At 36.1% G+C, this 23,839-nt stretch overlaps 1 protein-coding gene across 7 annotated transcripts in view; it reads left to right on the forward strand.

The window, feature by feature from the left end:
• Positions 1-23,839, forward strand: part of UBP1 (upstream binding protein 1) — a 48,905-nt gene that overhangs the window by 5,149 nt on the left and 19,917 nt on the right. For all 7 annotated transcript variants that reach the window (XR_013759770.1, XR_013759771.1, XR_013759772.1 and 4 more), the window contains 4 exons: positions 8,807-8,958; positions 16,314-16,390; positions 21,066-21,171; positions 21,752-21,858. Coding sequence is in view for 4 of the 7 variants with exons in the window: in XM_079114240.1 (XP_078970366.1) it covers positions 8,807-8,958; positions 16,314-16,390; positions 21,066-21,171; positions 21,752-21,858 (442 nt within the window). In the remaining 3 variants the exon portion in view is untranslated. The remainder of the gene's footprint in view (positions 1-8,806; positions 8,959-16,313; positions 16,391-21,065; positions 21,172-21,751; positions 21,859-23,839) is intronic.

Below are 23,839 nucleotides of genomic sequence, written 5' to 3' on the forward strand. Positions count from 1 at the left end.
ATTAAACTTTGGCAATGTCTTCTTTTTGAATTTTTAACTTACTGGATATTTTGAAGATTGTGAAGTTGCCTTGACACAAATTATGATAAAACTTTTTTTTTCACTTATATATTGGTAGTTGAACTTCTTAAGTTAAAAAAATACTTATTTTTAAAATTTTACAAAGTATAGAAATAGAATATTCACACATATACCCTTCACCTAGCTTCTTATACTTACATAACCAGTGTACAGTTTTCAAAATTAGAAATTGGTCTTGCTTCAGTACTGTTATCTGGAGTACAAAATTTATCCTTTCTTTTTTCTAATTGATTGTGTAATCCAGGATTTCATATTGCATTTAGATTTTGTCTCCTGATAGTTTCTTTTTTTTTTTTTTTTTCTTTTATGTGTGTGGGGGGTGGGTGGGGGGTAGGTATTGGGAATTGAACCCAGAGGTATTTAACCACTGAGTCACATCCCCAATCCTTTTTATTTTTAATTTTGAGACAGTGTCTTACTAAGTTACTTTAGGGCCTCACTAAGTTGCTGAGGCTAACCATGAACTTGCAATCTTACTGCTTCAGCCTCCTGAGCTGTTGGATTACCAGGCATGTGTGACTTCACCAGCCACTTTTTTTCTTTTATGATTTTGACATTTACTCCATAGTGGTCAAAACTATTGTTTTTAAACATGCAGGATTGGAGGTATAACTTAGTGGTAGAGCATTTGCCTAGCATGCCTCTGACCCCATAGATCCCCAGGACTACAGAAATGAACAAAAATGTGTGTGTGTGTGTGTTTAAATATTTTTAGTTGTAGATAGACCCAGTACCTTCATTTTATTCATTTATTTTTATGTGGTGCTGAGGCTTCAACCTAGTGACTCACACGTGCTAGGTAAGTGCTTTACCACTAAACCACAATCTCAGAAACACCCCCACCCCCAATTTTTTTAAGCAGAGGTAAAATATGCTTGTCATTGAGCTCTTAAAAGATCTTTATGACTTTAGCGATGATTTTCAGTGATTTTGTGTGTGTGTGTGTGTGATGAAAGATACATGGGCATCATTCATGCTAAGTACTCTGCAACATTAAGCCTAGTCCTTTAGCAATGGTTTTGAGTAGAGTGGGATCATTGTTCATGTCAAGTTTACAGGTTACTTTGTCTCAGTCCCATTTGAATGGAATGTTGTTTTGGTTGACAAATAGGAAGAAAATCAACCTTACTTAGATGAGTGATAGGAAAAAGGAAGTTTACATTCATAGCCCTTTCAGATATTCGTGGATATTCTTCTTTGATGCTATCTCAGTCCTGAACAAGTGGTAGTTTCTTAATAGCTGCAGTGTGGAATCTGAAACTGTATCAGTGTATTTCTTGTACTTTGTTACAATAGGTGCTTGGTCTGTCTTCCATTTTGAGTGTTTTACCCTGCATAATTTTGAAATATGCATGTGTTGATCATTTGGAAAAAAATATTCTGAGTTATGCAGATCTTCCAAATTTTGAGTTTTCATCGTACATTATCAAAAAATTGTGTTCTTTCATATGATCACTGGAGAAAGTACATAGTGGAAGGCTTAGATTATATATTTGGCAACAATGATTAATTTGTTTTCCTTGAAATAATAGGCTCACTTTGTTCATTTTAAGGAAATTTTTGTCAGAAACCCAGGTTTGAATAATCATAGTTTTTCTTTCAAATAAAATTGATGTTCCATGAAAAAGCTGCTAGGTCAGCTAACGGATCACAACTTTGCACGGGAGTTTTTCCTCAAGGCAGCCTAATTATTAGAGCTCAGAGAAGTTAAGTAGCCTGTAAAATGTTGCTCAACAAATGACAGCTGGGATTTGAGCTTCCAGAACTGGGGCTTGCCTTCCAGTCTTTTCTATTGCACTCTTAGGCGGTATTACCACGTAATACCTGAAAAGTTTGTGTTTGGAGGATACAATTTTTTAGGATAGGAGCAAAATCAGTCAGCAGTGCAATTTTTTGTTATTGTACCTTCTTTTTCCCTGAAGGATATTGCTGAACTTAGTTCTGATGATTTGTAAGACTGAGATTTTCTGTGTAACTAGTATGTTTAAATAAGGACAGATTTGTTTCTTGCTCTGTAATTCTTCAATTTCATATTCTTTGTGAGCTGTATGGGTCTTCAATGCAGTTTTATTTAGAGGCATTAAGAACTTAAATCTTAGTTGTCTTACAAATTTTATAGAGAATGCTTCCAAAATTTTAGAAATTGGTTATCACTATTCTTAGTCAAGATTGGTTATGGTTTTCTTATACTTCTTGTTTTGTTTTGGTCCTGGGGATTGAACTCAGGTGTGCTCTACCACTGAGGGTCATCCTCAACTCTCTTTTAAAATTTTTATTTTGAAACAGGATGTCACTAAGTTGCTTAAGGCCTCGATAAGTTATTGAGGCTGGCCTAAAACTTGTGATCCTCATGCCTCAGCCTCCCGAATTTCCGGGATAACAAGCATGCGCCACCATTGCTGGTTTATACTCCTTGTGTTTAAAAAAATTTTTTTTTCCTCTTGCATTGATCCTAGGACGCGTACATAGTAAGCAAGCACTCTACCACTTAGTTTCACCCCTAATCACTAACTCCCACAGCCTTTTTTTTCTTTTGGTATTGGGAATTGACCCCAGGGATGCTTTAGCACTGAGCTACATCCCCATACCTTTTTATTTATTTATTTTTCTATTTTTTTTTAAAATGGGTGTATTACAGTTGGACATATGGTGGATTTGTTGTTGCACGTTCATACATGCATTTGGCGTAGCAGTATAATTTGGCCGACATCATTTTTTAAAAATTTTGCCTCTAAGTTCCTCTTGTGATCCTCCTGCCTCAGTCTCCTTAGTAGCTGGGGTTATAGGTATGTGTCACTGTGCCCTGTCCCCAGGTTTAGGTCTTTTAAAATTTTTCTTTAAGACAGGGTCTTGCTAAGTTACCAAGTTGACCACATTGGTCTGGTACTTGAGATCCTCTCACCTTAGCCTCCTGAGTAGCCTTTCCTTTTTTTTTTTTTTTTTTCTTTCTTTTTGCATGTGATAGGACTTAACTGCATCCAAGCTTTTGTAAAGCTTACCTGGAATACAGTCTGGGTTTGATGATTTTAATTCTTTTTTTCAGTGTGTAGATGCCTGTTCATGTAATTAATTTAGTGAACATGGGAATATTGAGATTATCTTAATTGAAATTAAACTTGACTGATGGTTATGTTCTTCATTATGCTTAGTAGTTATAGCATACCATTCTGTTCTTTCTTTTCCATCTTCTCCTAGAGGACTCTTCAGACTCTCTCTTTGTGCCCATTTTCAGCTGATTCCCTTACTTGCTATTTTATTGAGATGAGGATTTCTTTTTTTCTTCTTTAGTTTTATCTCTTTTTAAATATTGCCTCTGCTCCATTCTTTCCTCTACTGGTATGTCAATTTAATGTAAAAACCTCACTTTTCCATCTTAACTTCTTGTGTACATTTACCATTATTTCTTTTTTGTGCTATTTTCTGAATAACTTCTTTATCTAGTCCATGAGCAGCTGTTAGAAATCTGAGTTCTTAATTTTGGCAATTTTATTTTCCAGTTGTAGAAGTTCTATTTGTTCCTTTTCAGTTTTGCGGTCCTTTAGCTTCCTGTTCCTCGTAGACCTTTTTGGCTTGACTTTTATTTCTTCAAACAGGGTAAACAGTTATATAACTTGAGTCTGATAATTTTGGCATCTGAAGTCTTTGGTCTGTATCATTCTGTGTTCAATTAGGAAAAAAGAAATCACTTCAGATGTTTCCATCAAAGAGTTTTGGTGAATTCTTTGATAGCAAAGGTGCTGAAAGGTGGGGGAGGAAGAACATGTTACCTGGTTGCTCCTGGAGGCGTAACTGACTCCCCTGAAATTTTGGCCGCCAGAATGTGTGCCAGAGCCTGCCTTTGCAGCTGACTTTTCCTTTCCTACTCTTTTAATATACCAACAGTACTTCTCTTTGGAACAACCTGATAAGACCCTAGTTAGCAAGAAGCCTATATATGGTTTTCAGATCTTCTGCAACAGTGGCAGAAAAGAGCTGAATACCAGCAGACAGAATCTGGAACTGGGTATATGCCATCTGTTATTTTTGCTGTTAGTTCTTATTCCTAGAGTCTTGTTTGTCCTTTTATGCCTGGTTAATTTTGATATTGATGTTGCAGAATTACTTGGAATAAATTGATGCCCAAGGCTTTCATGTGCTTGTTAGACCCCTTGGAGTCCTATCTGGGACCACCTTTGTACAAATATAGTGGTTTCTTGGACTACCCTGTGCTGGAAATCCTTGCTAAAGTTTGCATGCTTTGTTTTCATCCATACCCTGGGAGTCTAGCTCTTTCTCACCTAGTGCAGGGGGTATGGGGATATCTTATTTTCATAAGGCCACTAAAACCACAACACAGCTTTGTGGTTCTGTCTTTAGGTTGGGAAAGAATCTTTGGGGAAGAGCTGTTTTGAGTTCCCAGGCTTCCTCTGAGTTATTACACTTTTTTGGCTATTATCCTATTTCCTAACTGTCTTGTTAGCACAGTGCTTGTTAGTACATTTCAGAATTTATGTGTGATATTGCAGCTTTGCTTTTTATTTTCTTGCTCTGAGCAGGGGTGGAATGGGGTAGAGGTTGATCTAAATTACTTAGCACCTGCCATTACTAAATATTTCATTCATTTTTCTATGTTGTTATTCACATCTTGGTTCTTTAGAATTCTCATTTAACTTCCTAATGTTTTAGTTATCCTGTTATTAAAAATTTTCAAATTTTAACTGTTTTTGAAAAGTAATACATATCATTACATTGAAAAGCTGTGAAAGGAGGCAGGTGTGCAGGCACATACCTGCCTGCTAGTGACTTGGGAGGCTGAGGCAGGAGGATCACCAGTTCAAGGCCAGCCTCAACAACTTAGTGAGACCCTCAGCAGTTTTAGCAAGACTGTCTCAAAATCAAAAATAATAAGGATTGGGGGTGTAGCTTAGTGGTAAAGCACCCTGGATTCAATTCTCAGTACCACCCCACCAAAAAAGAAGCTGTGAAAGGATATGCTGTGAAGTCTCCCTGTCACATTGTTGTCTCCCTGTCACATTATTGTCTCCCAGCATTAGTTGTCCCCCTTGAAGACAGCTTATGTTGCCAATTTGAGGTGTCATCATAGTTGTTCATATGTCCACGTAATCAAGCTTGTGATTTTCAAATCTCTGTGTCATCCCATTTTTGGAGCTAACCTGGGTTGAAATTTGCCATCATGTAGATCTTTCAGTTTACCTTATAAAATGAATTGTTTGTATATTTATTTATTTATTTTGGGGTGTGGGGGATACTGGAGATTGAACCCAGTGGTACTTAACCACTGAACCACATCCCAGCCCTTTTTGTTTTTTATTTTCAGACAGGGTCTTGCTGAGTTGCTTAGGGCCTCACTAGATTGCTGAGACTGTCTTTGAACTGTGATCCTCCTGCCTCAGCCTGCTGAGTTGCTGGGATTACAGATGTGCACCACTGCACCTGGCTTGGCTTTATGTATTCTTGCGGTATTTTAGGTTCAAGCCTGTTGTAGCTTCCTGATAAGTTTTTATTCAGAAGTGTTCTACTTATTTGAAACACATGATACACATAATGTATAATTTTTGTGTCAATTAAAAAAAGTCCTAATTAGTTCATTTTAAGAATCGGTCTTTAATACTCAAAAGTCTTTCCATTTATAGGATCACAAAAAGCATTTGACTATTAAGATTTTCATATGACTCAACATAATGAAATCTTTATATAGTCTGGAGACAGTATAGTATGAAATCTTAAATTGTTTGGAGACCTAGTTTTCCATTTTAATAAGAATTGGTCCTTAATGCTGTAGTCATTTCATTGATTTAGTAAATATTTGAGCTCCTTTGTGCTAGATGTCAGTTAGTGAAGAAGCAAATTTGGGGGATAGTTATGTACTTACTGGGATACAAACTTTAGCAGATCATTTGTATTGTTGGAAAGTAATAAGAGCAGGTCAAGGGAAATTGAGAGTGTGGGAGAAGTGCAGTAATACAGTCTCACTGAGAAAGTGACACTTGAATGAAATGAGCCTTTTGGATATTCTGTTGGAGAGGAAAGTCAGTGCAAAGACCCTGAAAAAGGCCTATAGGGTAGAGCTGGGGGATGGGAGCGTGCAGTTGGGTTGGACCTTGTATGATTTTGTAAGAGCCCTAGTTGAAAGTGAACTGATGAAGGGTACAGAGGAATGAAATGACCTGATTTCTGTTTGAAAAGGATCACTGGTTGTGGGTTGATTGGAATACATTTTTTTAAATTAAGCAAAATAAAATAAAATAATTAAGTGGAATTTTTTTTCTTTGGTACCAGGGGCACTTAACCACTGAACCACTTCCCCAGCCCTTTTAATATTTTTTTTTGAGACAGGGTCCTGCTAAGTTGCTGAGTCTGGCTTTGAACCTGTGATCCTCTTGCCTCAGCCTCCCAAGCTGCTGGGCTTCCAGGCCTGTGCCACTGTGCCCGCTGGAATTTTAATAGCAAATGACTTTTATATATTTATATGTTAAGTTTGTTCAAGAATCCTTTAGAACCTATCATTTAGCATCATTTAGCATGGTATTTCCTCTGTGGCTCAAGGTTATAGCCAAGTGAATAAACATGTGGTTGTCTTTTAGGGTCTGAAGTGTAGGAAATTTCATTTCCCTTGTGTGAATTTATTTATAAATAGCCATCCTAATGTAGTCTTCTTATTTTGATCATCAACCTTAGCAGTTAGCATTGAAATCTTAAAATTATTGTCCATGTCATTTTTCATTAATTAATTAATATTCTGTTATACTCATTCTTTTTCTTTCTCACCGAGAGGGTTTAAAATACTTGGATGTGTATGACTTAAAAATATACTGTACATTTTCATCTACCCTGGAGTCATTTTGGCTATTATGATTTTTATAAAGAGAGCTGCTCTGATTTAAAAATTACTATTTGAAATCTGAAAATTTCTGAAATATCTGCCCCCAAAGCAGGAAGCTATGTGAGCTAAAATTTTTACTCTTAGGTCATAGCAATGAGGAGAATTCTGTGGGCGGGTTAGGGGCCATGGGAGAGTTAAGGATCATTGCTGAGTGTGTGGTCTTGTGTCCTTAGGAGTGTTTTGATGATTCCTGGGTATAATAAAGAGGAGGAGGTGAATTAGTAGATAAGTTCATGTCTTTGAAAAAAATCTGTGCAGAACTTTAACAAAAGTGTGGGGGAATGCAAGTAACAATGTTCTCTCCCAGAGTTTCTCTTCCATTTCATTTGTTTCCACATTTTGTTTTTGAATTAAATTTAATTGAAATGAGCTACCCAAGTATCTGAGTTGAAAAAGAACCAATTCAGACAAGTTGCTGCTATTGGAGTTGATATGATATTTATACATTTGATATTTTGTTGTTACTGATTTTATTATTTTACTTTTTATTAAAGAATGAACCTAGAAAAGTTAGCAGCATATAAATGTGCCTTAGGGAATTATCTTAAAAAGCAATCACCCTCCGTACATTATTTGTGGGAATATAAAATGGCACACCTGCTTTGGAAAATAATTTGGTTAGTAATTCTTATAGGTATGTTCCCAAGAGAATTGAAATCATGTCTACACAAAAACCTGGAAGTACGTTTATGATATTATTTGTAATAGTTAGAAAATGGAAACAACCCAGATGTTCATACACAACGAACAAGTAAGAGAATATGGCATGTCTGTACAATGAAATGAACCCATAAAAAGGAGTGAAGTATGGAAGCACGCTATTACATAGATAGACCTTGAAAACATGCTGAGTGAAACAAGGCTATTGCAGAAGACCACATAATTATGATTCCATTTGCATTGAACATCCAGAATAGGCAGATCAGTAGAGACAAAAGTATATCTAGTTGTTAGGGGTTTGGCTTAGGGGGATAGGGACCGTGAGGGACTGCTGTTGGATATTAGATTTCATGTTCTGGAATTAGATACTGATAATGGTCACACAACTCTTTGAGTACAGTAAAAAACATTGAATTATACTTTAAAAATCTGCCTTTTATGGCATGTATCTTAGTAAAACTGTTAAAACAACCACAAGAACAAAGCAGACACTTGCATATGTATTTAACCATTAGGTTAACAGAACTAATAGAGCCCCAGGAGATCCCTGAATTCCCTTCTTAGTCAATTCTGAAAATTATTCCTGAGAGAAGAAATAGTAGCTGTTTTACTGCTACTGTTTGCTTTCCAAAAGAAGCCGTTTTGTTGGACAGGACATGAAGCTTTATTCTGAGCATCAGCCAGGCCTAGTAAGCAACTTTTATAAACCACCATTTTAATCAAATGCTTCTTTATAATTCCGTGGTGCTACTGTGACCTACCTTTGGCAACAGTCATATTTCTGCCTTTCAAAACAGGGAGCTGTGTCCCCCACTCCCCATAGAAATAATGTAAAGTTTACCATTTAAAAAATAATTTTAAAGCTTTTTTTTTTTTTTTTTTGGTCTTATTAGCATGGAACCAGGGATCTATGCATGCTAGCTAAGTATGCATTATGCCACTGAGCTCCATAAGATGCTCCTGCCCCAACTACTGCTTTTTAAATTCTCCTAATCTTGCCTTCCTCATTACTGGAGGGTTATTAATACTGTCTTTTTGGTGGACCAGATTAGCATTAATGGTTATTTTATTCTGTGTATCACTTCTGATTTCAAATTTTAAAAGAATCTATCCCTCAATGTTTATATGCTTTTAAATATTCTAAACCCAAAGTAAGGTCAGTTTTGATTTTTTGCTTTTCAGTGATGTGTTGGCATTGCCCATTTTCAAGCAGGAAGATCCCAGCCTTCCATTGGATGGTGAAACGAAACACCCACCCTTTCAATATGTGATGTGTGCTGCCACATCACCAGCAGTAAAACTGCATGATGAAACACTCACTTACTTGAACCAAGGTTGGTATGGGTATACCATATTTTGACATGTAAGAATTTACAAAAATCCAAAATAAATGTTTTGGCATTGTAGCCTAGATTACTGGCAATAATTTTTTCTTAAATTTTACAATTTTAGTTAAAGAAAACTATAGAATTTTACTGTAAGCCAACAGACTAATACTTTGTTAAAACTTATTTGAGTTAAAGAGGGTCTGTGGAGTAAGATTTGTCACAGGATTTTCAAAAATTGTCCAAAGGAGAAGCAAATAGGAAAGGATGTCAGTTATTTTTAGGGACAGTGGTTTCAATATGGAACCTGAGAATGAATCAGAAGTCCAGCCAGCCACCTGGGTCTTGGATGTGACACAGGTTTGTGCTAAAAATAGACTTAAGCTATACCATGGAGTCTATAGTTAAATAAATGATGTAAAATTTTATGTATTCATGTAGAGTTTATCTTTGGAAAGTATAAGGGTTTTTTTTTTTTTTTTTTCTCCTTTATGGAGGTGTTCCTTGCAGTTTGGACACAGGCTAATGTTACTTACACTGTAAAAAAATACTTTCTTATCCAGGATTAATTTGTTGGATACCTATACTGAAAGTAGAATTATGCTGGGCGTGGTGGTACACGCCTGTAATCCCAATGGCTCGGGAGGCTGAAACAGGAGAATCACTTGTTCAAAGCCAGCCTCAGCAACAGTGAGGCACTAAGCAACTCAGTGAGATCCTGTCTCTAAATGAAATACAGAATAGGGCTGGGGATGTGGCTTAGTGGTTGAGTGCCCCTGAGTTCAATCCCTGGTATCTCCCCCCCACAAAAAGGAATGTAGAATTATTTTTTAAAAATTTGAATATTGTTACACAATTAGTTCATTTTTATAGAAAAGCTGAACATGAACTGTTTTGGCATATTTCCTTTTATGCTTGTACATTTTTTTCAACAAAATAGGAATTCTATATCTCTTTGCTTATTTTGATTGTTGTACTGCCATTAAATAGAATCTTTAATTTCTTGAGCTTTGGAAAGATTGGTAGATTCTAAACTTGTGATTAATATTCTGAAATGTAGAATAATAATTTGATTTCTAACTTTTTATTTGCTACATAAGTTTAGAATCTGAGTCTGTGGGAATCTTTATCTTCAGATAGTTCTGTCTGTATTGTGGCAAAAATTTTTTTTGGGAGGCAGGGGACTGAGGATTGAACAGAGAGGTGCCTAACCACTGAGCCACATCCCAGCCCTTTTTTGTATTTTACTTTGAGACAGGGTCTCTCTGAATTGCTTAGGGTCTGCTAAATTACTGAGGCTGGCTTTGAACTCGTTATCCTCCTGCCTCAGCCTCCCAAGCCGCTGGGATTACAGGCATGTGCCACTGTACAGGGCTTTCATTTGTTTTTAATATTTAGTATTTGGGAGTCAATTATTTGCAATTCAATTTTCACATTTGGAAAAACTTTAAGGATTTATTTGGTAATCTGTTTTAGACATAAAAATATCAGAAGAAGCAATGTTGGGACAATGATATTTACTGTAACTTAATTTTTTAAAATTTTATTTTATCTTTTTGTTGTGCTGGAGATAAAACCCAGGGCCTCAGACATTCTAGGCATGAGCTTTGCCACTAAGCTACATGCATTGACCCATTGTAACTTTTATTTGTAAAGCCAAAAAGGGACATACCCCTGATTTCTCTCCTTTGGGGAATAGTAGAATAAGTTATGAGGGCCTGTCAAAACTAGTTCTTAAAATGGCCATCTAATGAACCCTGAGTCCTTCTGTTACTATTCTACACATACATATGTAATGAATATTTGTGAACATAAATGTATTTTGTGGAGCATATTTATGGTAATGGAGCCAGAATTATTGCAGATTCTGGAAAGATTTACAGTTTAGTCAAACAATTGGATGTTTAATGAATTTTGAGTAAGGGTAAAGGAATCAGCACGATTTACTTTAAACACTTTTAGATTGATTTAGTCCTTTATTTTAATATAGACAATGAGACAGTTTGAACTAAAAAGAACTTTTGAAATTTAAGAACCTACAACATCATGAACACTGTACAAAATGATGCAAATGTATAATCAACATTTCAGTTTAGTCCATTTTCCTATTTGGTTTGGCATTTGGGGCAAACATTTGTCATAATGTATCTTATAGTATTTACTCACTTACCAAGAAAAGATAGCTGATTCTTACCATTTCACTAAGAATAGATTGTGGGTTTTTTTGTTGTTTTTGCTGTGCTGGGGGTGGAACTGAGGGCCTTGCATATGCTAGGCAAGTGCTTTCCCACTTGAGCTCCATCCCCAGTTCTGCTAAAAGCAAAAACCAATTTATTCCCTTTGTTGCAGTATTGGGGATTGAACCCATTGGCGCTCTACCACTGAATTACTTCCCTTCCCCTTTTGTTTTTTATTTTGAGATAGGATCTCACCAAATTGCCCAGGCTGGCCTTGAACTTGCCTCAGCCTTCTGAGTCGCTGGGATTATAGGCATGTTTCCCTATACCATCTAGAGCTTTGAGTAGAATATTGTTTCCAGGGGAAGGCCCTTGAATGCTTTGTGTTGGAAAGAATATTGACTGATGGATATTTATAGCTTTACACAGCAGTGGTTTTCCAAATTTAGCATCCCGTTGGATTCACCTGAAGGGCTTGTCGAAGCATGAGTGCTGTGCTTCAGAGTTTTTGATTAAGTCTTGTGTAGAGCCCAGGAGTCTGCATTTCCAGGTGATACTGCTGGGGATAATTTCTGGGGCCACACTAAGGTTTTATTTTATTTGAATATTCAGGCAAATAGTTGGGCTTCCCCTCCACCATCACTTTTGTTTTTTGTACTGGGGATTGAACCCAGGGGTGCTTAACTGAGTTACTTAAGGCTTTGCTAAGTTGCTGAGGTTGGCTTTGAACTTGGGATCCTCCTGCCTCAGCCTTCTGAGTTGCTGGGATTACAGGCATGGGATCACAGGCATGCATCATCATGCCTGGCTCAACTATCACCTTTTAAGATGGATTTCCTCATAGAAGAGTTGGCCCTGAGTGAGGGCTGAATACTATTCTTTGACTGTGACTTGCTCACTGCTTGTAGCCTGCCCTTAAGCACACCGCTCACCTTCTGCTTCTTGGACAGCTATTGATGAGAATATTTGTCATTGCATAACAGTGTGAAGAAAATTAAAGAAGTAATTCTGTGTAGTAATTTTTGTTAAGTAGAAATTGGAACAAGTTTTTTTGCTTGATTGATAATTGATGTCTTAGTGTGTTGTTTTTTTTTTTTTTTTTTTGGTGTTTTTGAATCATAGAAGTACAGAGTTTAAAAACTGTGCATCTTTGTTTATGTTGGAGTAGCCATCCATAATAAGATTTAAGACACTGACTTTGTGGAGTAAAAACATTGAATATCTGGCTCTCCCTTTGAGGAAGTTTCTGGCTACAGTAAATTGCCCCTTGTGTTTTATCTGGGAGCTGAATCTTTGATATCCCACACTTCAAGATGTGAATGAGACTTCTGATTTTACCTCCTTGCTGAGTTCCAGATTGGCTCATCAATGCTGCTGGATCAGCACCTAAATCTTTGAGTGAAAAGAACCTTTCTCCTAGTTTTTCCCCAAATGCCTGTTCATTTGGAGGCCAAATTCTACTTGGAGAATACTCTGCTAGGAATGTTAATTAACCAATATTAGCTACTTTGCAAACAGATCTTAGACCCTAGAAAATAACATTTTTATTGGCTTAAAATTTCTGTTAAATGTTATAAGCTCTAGGGAAAAAAAATAAGATTTTTAATTAGTTTAATTTTATTCTGTAGTAGGTTTCCTTCTGAGTAGTTTCTGTTACTGTTACCTGATTAAAGTTCTATGTCCGGATCTTCAGAAGTTTCAAACTTAGCTCTGGGGGAGCTGTTACATCTTGTGCTTGTTGTTGCTCTGGGGTTCATGTAAGGAAGCTAGACTTAACTGTATATTAACTGTTGATGGGGACATGAACTCAAAACAGTTATGTTTTTCAACTCTGGCAGTACTTTTGTGTTTCTAAGCCCAAAGAGGAACAAAATATTAAAACATAAAAGATAAATTCTAAAGGTAAAGCTAAAAACAGAACCAGTGTTTTATAAAATATTATGATTATGTTAATAGGCTTCAGGGGCTGGGGAGATAGCTCAGTTGGTAGAGTGCTTGCCTTGTAAGCACAAGGCCCTGGGTTCGATCCTCAGCACCCCCCCAAAAAAAAAAAATAGTTAGGCTTCATTAATTGTAGAGCAGCTTTATATTTCAGTTAGAACCATGGCTAATGTTTCAGGAAGCCATGTAATTAAAAAAGAATTATGAATAGGGGACAAATGGAAGGAGACATTAAACCTTAAAAAAAAAAAACAAAAAAACCAAAAAACAGTCTGATCGTTCATTCAGTGGATATTACCATTGAAGAATATGTAGTTTCCACTGGGAAGGAAACTATTTGCCATTTGAAGCATAACAGGTGTTACAGATTCTTTTAAAAAAAAAGCCTCATTTGATTTTATGAAAATAAACAGTGATTTAATACAGGGGCAGTAAGTCTTGAGATCAGTTTGTGGAAGTAGATTGAACTTTGTATTGTGTAATGAAGTTTCTTCTTAGATTCATCAGGAAGAAAAACACAAAGGAAGATAAGAGCATTGGGGTTTCTTCCTTTATTTGATTTTTCTCAATCCTGAGAATTTCAAGTTTCTGATGATCACACAGTAATCCCAGTGAGACAGTTTTCTTTCCCTCCTTAGCAACTAAATGAAAGAACTTCCAAAACACTGTGTAGTTGGTCTACCTCCCACTGGCTGTTTTCTTTGGGTTATTCTCAGCAAGTGGTTTAGCCCTATCTATATTCCTTAGGGTGATTCTGTCTTTAAATAGCTTTATGTAAAACTGTATGCTGAAAAGTACCCTCTTAACTCCAATCTCTTCCTCAAAGTTTCAGGTTTGTAAATCATTTTTATTAACTTGGATGTCCAGTAGGTATCTCAGACTTCATATATTCAGTTGAACTCTTAATTTTGCCAAGTTTGCTCCTCGTTGTCTTCACCATGTCAGGAAATGGTAATTGTTCTTCAGTTCCTTGACCAAAGATCTGGAGTAATCCTCTTCTCTTTTTTATTTTAACACTGTATGTCTAATTCAGCAGAAAGCAAAAGCTCTCCTTAGGCTCTACCTTCAGAGTATCTCTGTCTCCAGAGAGTGGCCTCTTACACTCACTCCTATGCCTACTATTGATATATGTGAGTGACCTCCTTTTATCCTTGCCAGCCTAAACTGAGGATGAATGTTCCTTGGATAGGTGAAAAGTGATTTCAGTGTAGCTTTTTTTTTTTTTTTTAAATTTCAATGTAGTTCTAATTTGCATTCTTTCATGGAGGTTGAACATCTTTTAATATGATTAACTTGGTGTTTTTTTCTTCTGTGAACCCACATGTTCATTTCATTTTTTTTTTTTTTTTTTTTAAATCAGAGAACATTGGGCATTTGTTAGCAATTTTGTGAGAGCTCTTTATGTATTAGGGAGGGCAGTCCTTTCTGTGTGCTGAGTTGCAGATATCCCCCCTTTTGGTTTTTTTTTTTTTTTTTTGTTTGTTTGTTTGTTTATCTTTACCAGGTAAGACATGTTGATAGGTGCAGACTTCATTATTTTACATTCTCTACATTATATGATTTTATTTCTCCTCCAACCTTGTGCACTTGATTTTTGATTAAACAGTTTTGGTTGATCTGATAAACTTCTATTAACTTCCTGTGAGGTCAAATGTAATTTTAAATGCATAATGTATTTTCAAAAACTGCCAATTTATATTCTTTATTTAAAAATTATTTCTTTTCTTCTGAGTTTGAATCTGTTGTTACATGTGTTGCAACTTTCTTTTTCTAATGTATCTTAGTTTAACTTTTAGAAATTTCTCTTGCTGTTAACATGTTTTTAGTGTTAATCATTCAATCTGCTGAATGAATTTAAGGAATATTTCTTAAAAATATACTACATGTAGTTTTTTTTTTTTTTTTTCCTTCAGCTTTGGAGTGATTTAGTTGTTGTTTGATAAACCTTTGTTGAATTTTGACATATAATTTAGAATCTTTGTATATTTTTCTGGGAATGTGGACAAGATATTGGTAGTTAAAAAATCTGATCTTTATCTGTTGCTAGAAGCATTCTTTATTTTTATTGCTTAATAACAAATAATCTGGAAATGATTTTTGTGTATTTGGAATACACTAAATTAATTTTTTTAGTATTTTAGTTGTCGGTGGACCTTTATTTACTTATTTATATGCGGTGCTGAAAATCAAACCCAGTGCCTCACATTTGCTAGGCAAGCACTGTACAACTAAGCTACAACCCAGCCCTACACTATTAATTTTTTGCTGCAGTTTATTTTCTTAATTATCTAGTTTGGTGTTTGAAAATTTTTGTGTGTTTTTAATAGACACTAATTGAGCCAGTGAACAAATGTGACTTGGCTTCATTAGACACAGGAAAATACTCCAGCATTAAAAATTGGCCTTGGTGACTGGGATGTAGCTCACTCTTAGAGCATTTGGTAATCATGTCTGAGACCTTGGATTTGATCCCCTGCACTGGGGCGAGAGGTGGGAAGGGGGCAGAATTTCCTTAGTCCATTAAAAAACAAAACAAAACAAACCCTGTGTACTAACGTTCATAGTACCACTCATTGTAACCTTAAATGAAAACAACCCAAATATCAATCAGGCAATGAAGGGATAAACAAAATTTGGTATATTTGTGCAATAGAATAATATTTGGCAATAAAAAGGAATGTAGTTATGCTAAGTAAAAGAAGCTAGTCACAAAAAAGCCACATATTTTATGGTACTATATAAATGAAGTGTCCAGGGTAGGCAGATATCTATAGACAGAAAAGTAGATTAGTGATTACAAGGAAGAGTGCAGGGAGAGGGGTGAGAGTATAGGAAGTAACTGCTAATGGGTTTAGATTTCTTTTTAGGGTGATGAAAATATTCTAAAATTGTTAGTGGTGATGGTTGCAAAACTCAGAATATGCCAAAAAACAGTGAATTATTAAAAAAGGATGAATTTTATGGTATGTAAATCATATCTCAAGAGTTGTTATAGAAAATTTATTGTAACGAAGTAGCAGATTAAAGTAAATCAACAGAGAAACTCTTCGGTCTTTTGTAATAACGTAAGAAGGAAAGGATAGTGTGATTTTTAGGCAAGAGAACGTTCATGCTGAATTTGTATTTGTTTCTCTACAAATTAGCAAAATAACATTGGGTAGTTTTATACTTTTAGACAGTTATATTGAAGAAGGTGATGTTCTGTATTTACATGGATTGTTTTTGATACATAATTTATTTGAATAGGTCAGTCTTATGAAATTCGGATGTTGGATAATCGGAAAATGGGAGATATGCCTGAGATCAGTGGAAAATTGGTAAAGGTAAGACAACCTTTTTTTCTTTTCTTTTCTTTTTTTTTTAAATGATGCTGGGGAACAAACCCAGGGCCTCAAGCATACAAGGTAATTGCTTTACCACTGAGCTATGAGCTACACCTGACCCAGGACAGTATTTTGAAATATTTCAGTGACTGAATAAAGTGGCATTTTTCTGTAAGAGTTATTTAAAATTTAAAAAGTTTACTTCAAGAAACTAATAACTATATTAAACTTTTAAGTTTTTGAGCTGTTTTTTCTTATTCATCTGTAAAATGTTATTCATCTGTTACTGAGAACCAAGGAGCAGTAGAAAAGTTAGTTGCAGTTAAGGAGGAAAAAACCCAACACTTCAACAGAAAACTGTATACTTCTCTTTAAAAGTAAATGTAAATGTTAATATAAGACTTTAAAAAATCCTTTTATCTTACTTTAAAAATTTTTATTAAAAAAAAAAAATTAGAATCTCTGTTTACCCTATTGATGTATCTGAATGAAGAATCAGTCATCCCTACAGGTGGTATAGCCATTGTTTAGCCAACCTTTTAGGACATTCATTCAGAATCATCCCTGCCCTCTCCCATGGTATGCAGAGTGGGTCCTTCCAGCCTCTACCTGTCATGCATCAAGGCTTGTTATAAATTTCACAGTGTTAGAGAGCAAGGCTTATGGAAGAAGATGATTTGGGGTAAGGCAAAATTTCAAGTGTTAGCAAGAGCCCAGCAGGTATGAGTTCTGATCCTTCCATCTTCCCACAGAATGGCATGTCATGGCCTAGGTGCTGCTGGGCCCTCAGTATGGAGAGGCATTCCATTGGAAAGACCCTCCCCTCTGTGGATCTGTCGTTTTAGAGGGTGAGCATGGGAAAGGCAGCCTTGTGGAGGGAATGGATGCTTGGGCTGCTTGGTGATATGCAGTCTAAATTTGGTGTGCTAACTGGGAAAACCAGATGCCCAGCACCTCCAGGCCTGTGATGAGAGCCTTTGGGATATTTTAGTACTTCTTTTACTCCTGGGGGCAGAAAGTTTCATTCTATCAGAAGGCTAAGCTTTGATTTTTCTCTTCTTTATGAGGGAAATATAGGGGATTGCTGCATTGTCTTGTCAGCTCATAGTGAGCTAGCTCCCAGATCTCCCCTCTGACTCTTGGGGCTTCTGATATACTTGGAACAGGAGGAGCTTATTTGCCCATTCCCACAGTTTCTATCTGCACCTTGGGTCTAGCTTTTCTATGCCTAATCAGTTATCATTCCCATTGAGCATGAATAAGTCAGGTTATCTGTTTTTCCCCTTCCTCTTGGTGTTCTGACCTGAGGCAAACAAACATCAGCTTTGTTCATAATGAGAGCAGGTGCTACTTGAATTGGCTCTTCTCTGACTAATGACAAACTATTCATAGTTTGATCTAGGAACCAAACTAATAGCTTTCAGGTCCCATTGTCAAGGAGGCTTAGAAAAAGCATCTTCTGGTCCTAATTGGCTTGTTGCTTCCAAGGTCACTTTTGAGCCAGTTTGCCATTTGTACCCTACTTGGTTTACCTTCATCCAAAGTTTTTTTGTTTGTTTCTGTGGTATTGGAGATTGAACCCAGGACCTTGAACATCCTAGCAAGTGCTCTTTCACTGAACCGTGCCCCCAGCCTCAGTGACACTTTTTTTTTTTTTTTTGGTGCTGGGGATTGAACCCAGGGTCTTGTGCTTGCAAGGCAAGCACTCTACCAACTAAGCTATGTCCCCAGCACGCCCCCCCGCCTTTTTTTAAAAGGGGAAATGTGGGTATATATTTCTGTCACTGAAAGTTAAATTCGATGACTGTAACATGCTGGTTTGTAAAAAAATAAATGTATCAATGTAATAGGGTTGAAAAATTGTTTTAATTGTAGATCTGCAATAAAATTGAATAAGATTTGATGGGTCCTGTGTTTAAAACTAGTTCCAAAAATGTTTGAACAATTTTTTTATCCTCTTATTATGATAAAATTTGAACATACCCAGAAGTAGAGAAAATGGTACAATGAATCTACATGTTTTTCATGAAGTAGTATGTGAGAAATATGTCTGTATCTGTCATGACTTCTAATGATATGTTCTTCTAACTTATCAACAATTTGCTGTTCTTGTTTCATCTATCCCCCCCCCCTTTGTTTTTTTGTGTCTTTTTTTGTGGGTATGTGCAATACACATATTAAATTTATGGAATTTTCTATTTTTAAATTTTAACTCAGTTCATCATTCGTGACTTGGTGCTCTGAGGAAAATATAACAAACTTTGATATTCAGACCAAATGCCCAAATTGTTTTCAGCAAAGCACTGAAGAAAGGCAATTCTCACGCAGTTTGTCATTGTCTTTTATCAGTGAAGACAAATTGGCTTTCTAGGACAGTTCTTTGAATGCACAATAAGTTTTAGAAATAAGTAGTCTGATAGGTGAGACTTAGTGTTGTTTTTGGCAAGCTAGTTTAAAATACATGTCAGATAAACTTGTAATGGCAGGGTTAATTAAATTGTTCATTTTTCTTGGATTTACTTCCAAATTAAAACATGTAAGAAGCAACTAATCCTCAAAACTAATGCAGGTGAAGAAAGAAGCAGGGGAAAGGCAACAGTGACACTTCATTGTGAGATAATAAACACTTTAGAAAAACTAGGCAGCTATAAATGCTGTGAATGTTTTACTAACTTCATAATACTGATTGAAAGGGGTTAATTTAAAAGCCTTTGCTTCCAGCTCATCTTCAATTTGATAAGCCACCTGTGTGATTTTTTTTTTTTTTTTTTTTTAATTGGATGAGCCAGAAAACATCCACTTATACTCTGAGAGCATGCCTGGGGTTCAGAGCTACTCTCTGCTATTATGAAGGATTATAGGATGCATTCCTTGGGACTCACATTCTTAGAGGATCCCTAAAATACACTAACACCTTCTAGAGTTTTATTTGCTAACTCTGTGACTTTTCACTGTAACTACTTAAATTTAGGGGATATCTTGGAATCAAATGATGTGTTGCTAAAGATGCTTCTTCATCATGTGATGAACACGTTCAGTGACGTGCTTTCTCTGCTTATTCTTCTTTTATTAGTAGGGCCCCTTCATTTATTGCTAGTTCCGTAGATATAGTCAGTTTCCTTTTAATTAACTCACTCCAACTTTCCTTTGAGTTTCCTCTTACATCTTGCTTTTTCTTAACAGTGGTCCTGTTTATCTTCCTTATAGTACTATTTGAGTGTAACTTTCTGGAATGGGGCTTAGTAAATATCATAAGCCCAATATCTTTTTTTTTCTTGGTTGGCAATGACCTTTATTTTATTCATTTATTTGTATGCGGTGCTGAAAATCGAACCCAGTGCCTCGCATATACTAGGCAAGTGCTCTGCCACTGAGCCACAACCTCAGTCCAAGCCTACTGTTTTCCTCTTAATTTGTGGATTTAGTCTGGTTATTACTGAACTTGGTAGAATCAGTCATGACATTTTATGTGTTATGCTTTCTTCTGAGGGAAACTAGCTAGCAAATTTGAACCACTGGCATTGGTTTCAGAACACAGGGCCTACCACCAGCTGTGCATCATTGCTGTAAGAGCTTTGCTGCAGGTAGGAGATGGTGTAAAGAGGATGCTTGGGGATTGCCCTCTCAGGCCCTACTGATGTGGGTGCAGGCATTGAAGATGGGCGTGGATCAGAGTGGCAACTGAGCCAGAAGACTTCTCCCATCTTGTTTCTAACTACTGATTTGGCCTTTTAAAAAAACTATCTCATAGAAACAATATATTAATTTTAGCTTCCTTCAGTGTATTAGCCATGTTTTGGATAGTATTTAAGGAGTGGGGAAAGCAGGAATACTAAAGTAAGCAGTATTTATATGTATTGCCAACAAATGATTTCCTTTTCAAATCAGCCAAGTCTGTGAAAATATAATTCTTATTGTATTATAGTCTCAAAAAGTCACTCATAAATGTGTCAGAAACATTAATTAGTTCAAATCTGTTGCCTGAGTGCATTTTGATCATTTGTCATCCTTTTCCTGAAATGAAACATTGGCATCCCAAATCTATAGGTGAAGAGCAGAAGATTGGCCTAGAGTTTGTGGAATAGAATTAAAACTTTTCCTAGGAATTTGAGTGTTCAGATAAAATTTGCATTTCCCCCCTTTGCTTACCTTAGACAATATCAGGTTAAATAGTTGAGAATGAATTTTGCAATTAGGGTTTCTTCTGGGGGAAATGGAGAGTTTTGTTTTTATTTTTACCAGTTATCTTTTCAGAGAAATTCAGTGATTAACAATTACTTTGAATTAACACACTTTCACCATTGTGTCTGGTATTTTTACCTCTGTTTATAATATCTTTTCATCTTCATAATGACTATATGCATCTGACATTTTCTTCAAAGAAACGTAATTCTTGCTTGCTAATTTTAAATCACTAATACTACTGATTTGGAATAGTAACATCAAGTTATTTTATAAAATTTTCATCTGTTTCCTTTTTATTTATGCTTCTTACTTTGAACCAAATAAATGTATATAAAGTATGCCAGAGTAGAAAAGCTCACTTAAGGAATGTTTAAGCAGAATCTGATTTTATATGCTCTTTTACTATAGGTTACTACATAAGAAGCGAAAATGCCTTTGCATTTTAGCTGGAGTGGTTTAAAAGTACTCATTTTCCCCACTTATTCCATAGAGCATCATAAGGGTTGTATTCCATGACAGACGGCTACAATATACAGAGCATCAGCAACTTGAAGGTTGGAAATGGAATCGCCCAGGAGACAGACTTCTCGATTTAGGTACAGGTGGTGGTCAAAAGACCTTGTAGTTGAAGGTGTTTAGTTATACCCTTTAATGTGTTGGCACCATGTGTAATTAATTGTGCAGAGAAAGTTTTGGTATTAGTAGATCCTGGGCCTTGAAGATTGTTTTAAAAACTTAAAATGTGAAGTAACTTTTTGGTACTGAACTGGACCAGGGATTTTTGATTTTGAAACTATATAATTCTCATTCGGCCCCATCCATCATATTCTTAAAATGAATTACAAATCATGGTAGGCAAACTATGATTCTTGTTAGGTGGATTTTGATATCAAAGAGAAGGTTGACCACACAGAACACTGAGGGAAAAAGTTCAACATGGATATAATTATTTTCTTAGAAAGTAATACAGTAAGTTGTAAGTTTTTGTTTTTTGTTTCTTGAGACGAGGTCTCACTATGTTGCCCAAGCTGGCCTTGAACTCCTGGGCTTAAGTGATCCTTCTGCCTCCGGAGTAGCCAGGACTACAGGTGCACCACCACACCCAGCTCAAGTTGTAAGTTTTTAAATTATTTAAAATGGATGTATTTTTATGTAACTTCTTTTTTATAAATATAGATATTCCAATGTCTGTGGGAATAATCGACACGAGGACAAATCCAAGTCAGTTAAACGCAGTTGAATTTCTGTGGGACCCTGCAAAACGCACATCTGCTTTTATTCAGGTATGGATTTTTACATTAGAAGCATACTGCCCAATCATTTAGGTCATGGTGAGATTGGATTCTTGATACATGGTATTATTTTTTAAAAATGTTATTTGTGAACTGTCTTGTAGTGTCTTTTTTTCTTTTGGTACTGGAGGTTGAACCTGGGGCACTCCACCACTGAGCCACATCCCCAGTCCGTTTTTGTTTTTTTTATTTTGGGACAGGGTCTAAGTTGATTAGGGCCTCACTAAGTTGCTGAGACTGGTCTTGAACTTGTGATCCTCTTGTGACAGACGACTCCCAAGTTCCTGGAATTATAGGTGTGTACCACTGTGCCTGGCATTTTTTTTTTTTTTTTTTAACATACACAATTAAATTTTGTTTTAAGATACTAAATTAATCATATTATAGAACTTTCTGTGATAATGTAAAGATTATTCAAATTCTATTTTTACCATTATTAGTCACAACAAAGATTTTCATCATTTTTAATGAACAAAAACTGCTATTTAAAAAATATATGATTGAAAAAAGTTTTAAAATTCTTGGTAAAACATTTTAATACTGAAATTTTCAAACTTTCACAATAATGATTTCTCCCATGTACCCTTCACCTGGCTTCACCAGTTAGTAGTTTTTTTCTTTTTTAAAATTATTATTGGTATACTTTCAAACAAACTCTAGATGTAGTTCTCCATCAAAACTGTGTATATTAAAGAGATGAATTTTTAAAAAGTAACATTATAATATCATTTTATATATTTATTTAAAAGCAGTAATTCTAATACTCAGTATGTTCAGATTTGTAAGTGGTGAAATTTAAGCTGAGTAGGAAATCTCTGTATAGAAAAGAGAAAACATTTAATTGTTGAGCAGTCTAAGTAGGCTATGGATCACATCAACTTTAAAGAATCCTTAGTATTTTGCTGCTGGGAGCAGGGGCCCATACCTGTAACCTCAGTGAGTTGGGAGGCTGAGGCAGGAGAATTGCAAGTTCAAGGCCAGCCTCAGCAAATTAGCAAGGTCCTAGCAACTTAGTAAGGCCCTATGTCAAAATAAAAAGGACTGAGGATGTGGCTCAGTGCTAAAGTTACCCCTGGGTTCAATCAGTACCCAAAAAAAAAAAAAAAAAAATCATTAGTATTTTGCCTTTTGGTGGTCTACCAAATATTCTTCATCTGTTAATAGTCACTGGGGCATGACTGATACCAGTTATGTAGTGAATGAGAATGATAACACCACCTTGGGTAGTTGATAACAACAAAATCTTGGGTTGTGCAGTCATAAATCATATTGCAGAAATCTGTTTTCACATTGCAAGTAATTTGAAGATGGTACACGTAGCAAGCAAAAATGACCATAGTATGGTACTCTAAAGCTGCTTTCCTAAGCATTCAGGCAAGAGTGGAAGGTGAATATTGCCTCCAAAATAGATTTTGAAGTGTTAACCTGGAGAATTTAGATGGATATAAGAAGAGCTGTGGGCTTTCTGGACTGTGGAACCTCCCCAGGCAAAGTATCATAGATTGGTGTGTCTGTCTTGGAGCCACAGTAAGATGATTGGCTGTCTAAAATAGGGGTAAGGGCAGTAGAGGACAAAGATCTGACTGCTCAAAATGATGAAATAAGGATTGCTGTGGATTGAGCAGGGCTTTGGACCCTGAGTCTGAGAGTACATATTGTCTAGGGTGGAGGTAGGTGACATGTACAGGCAGCCATTGTGCCTGCATTCCCCCAGTTGGACAAGTCCTGCATTAGAGGAGAGAGACTATAATGGGGGGAAGATATTGTTCTCAGCAAGTTTTTAAGTACTTATTGGATTTCTACAAGAAATCATTGGATGTATTAAAAGTAGGGAAATTCATGAGAGAATTTGGCTAATATGTGGGAGTTTTAAAGGTTCTTGAATATGTGCTGGGAGCAGGCCGTCTTAATAGGGAACAAAATAGGCGATCAATGGGAGGTGCTTTAAGCCACTTCATCTTGCATTGTTTTT

The sequence above is a fragment of the Sciurus vulgaris genome (assembly GCF_902686455.1).
Source record: "Sciurus vulgaris genome assembly, chromosome: 16".
Taxonomy (NCBI): Eukaryota; Metazoa; Chordata; class Mammalia; order Rodentia; family Sciuridae; genus Sciurus; species Sciurus vulgaris.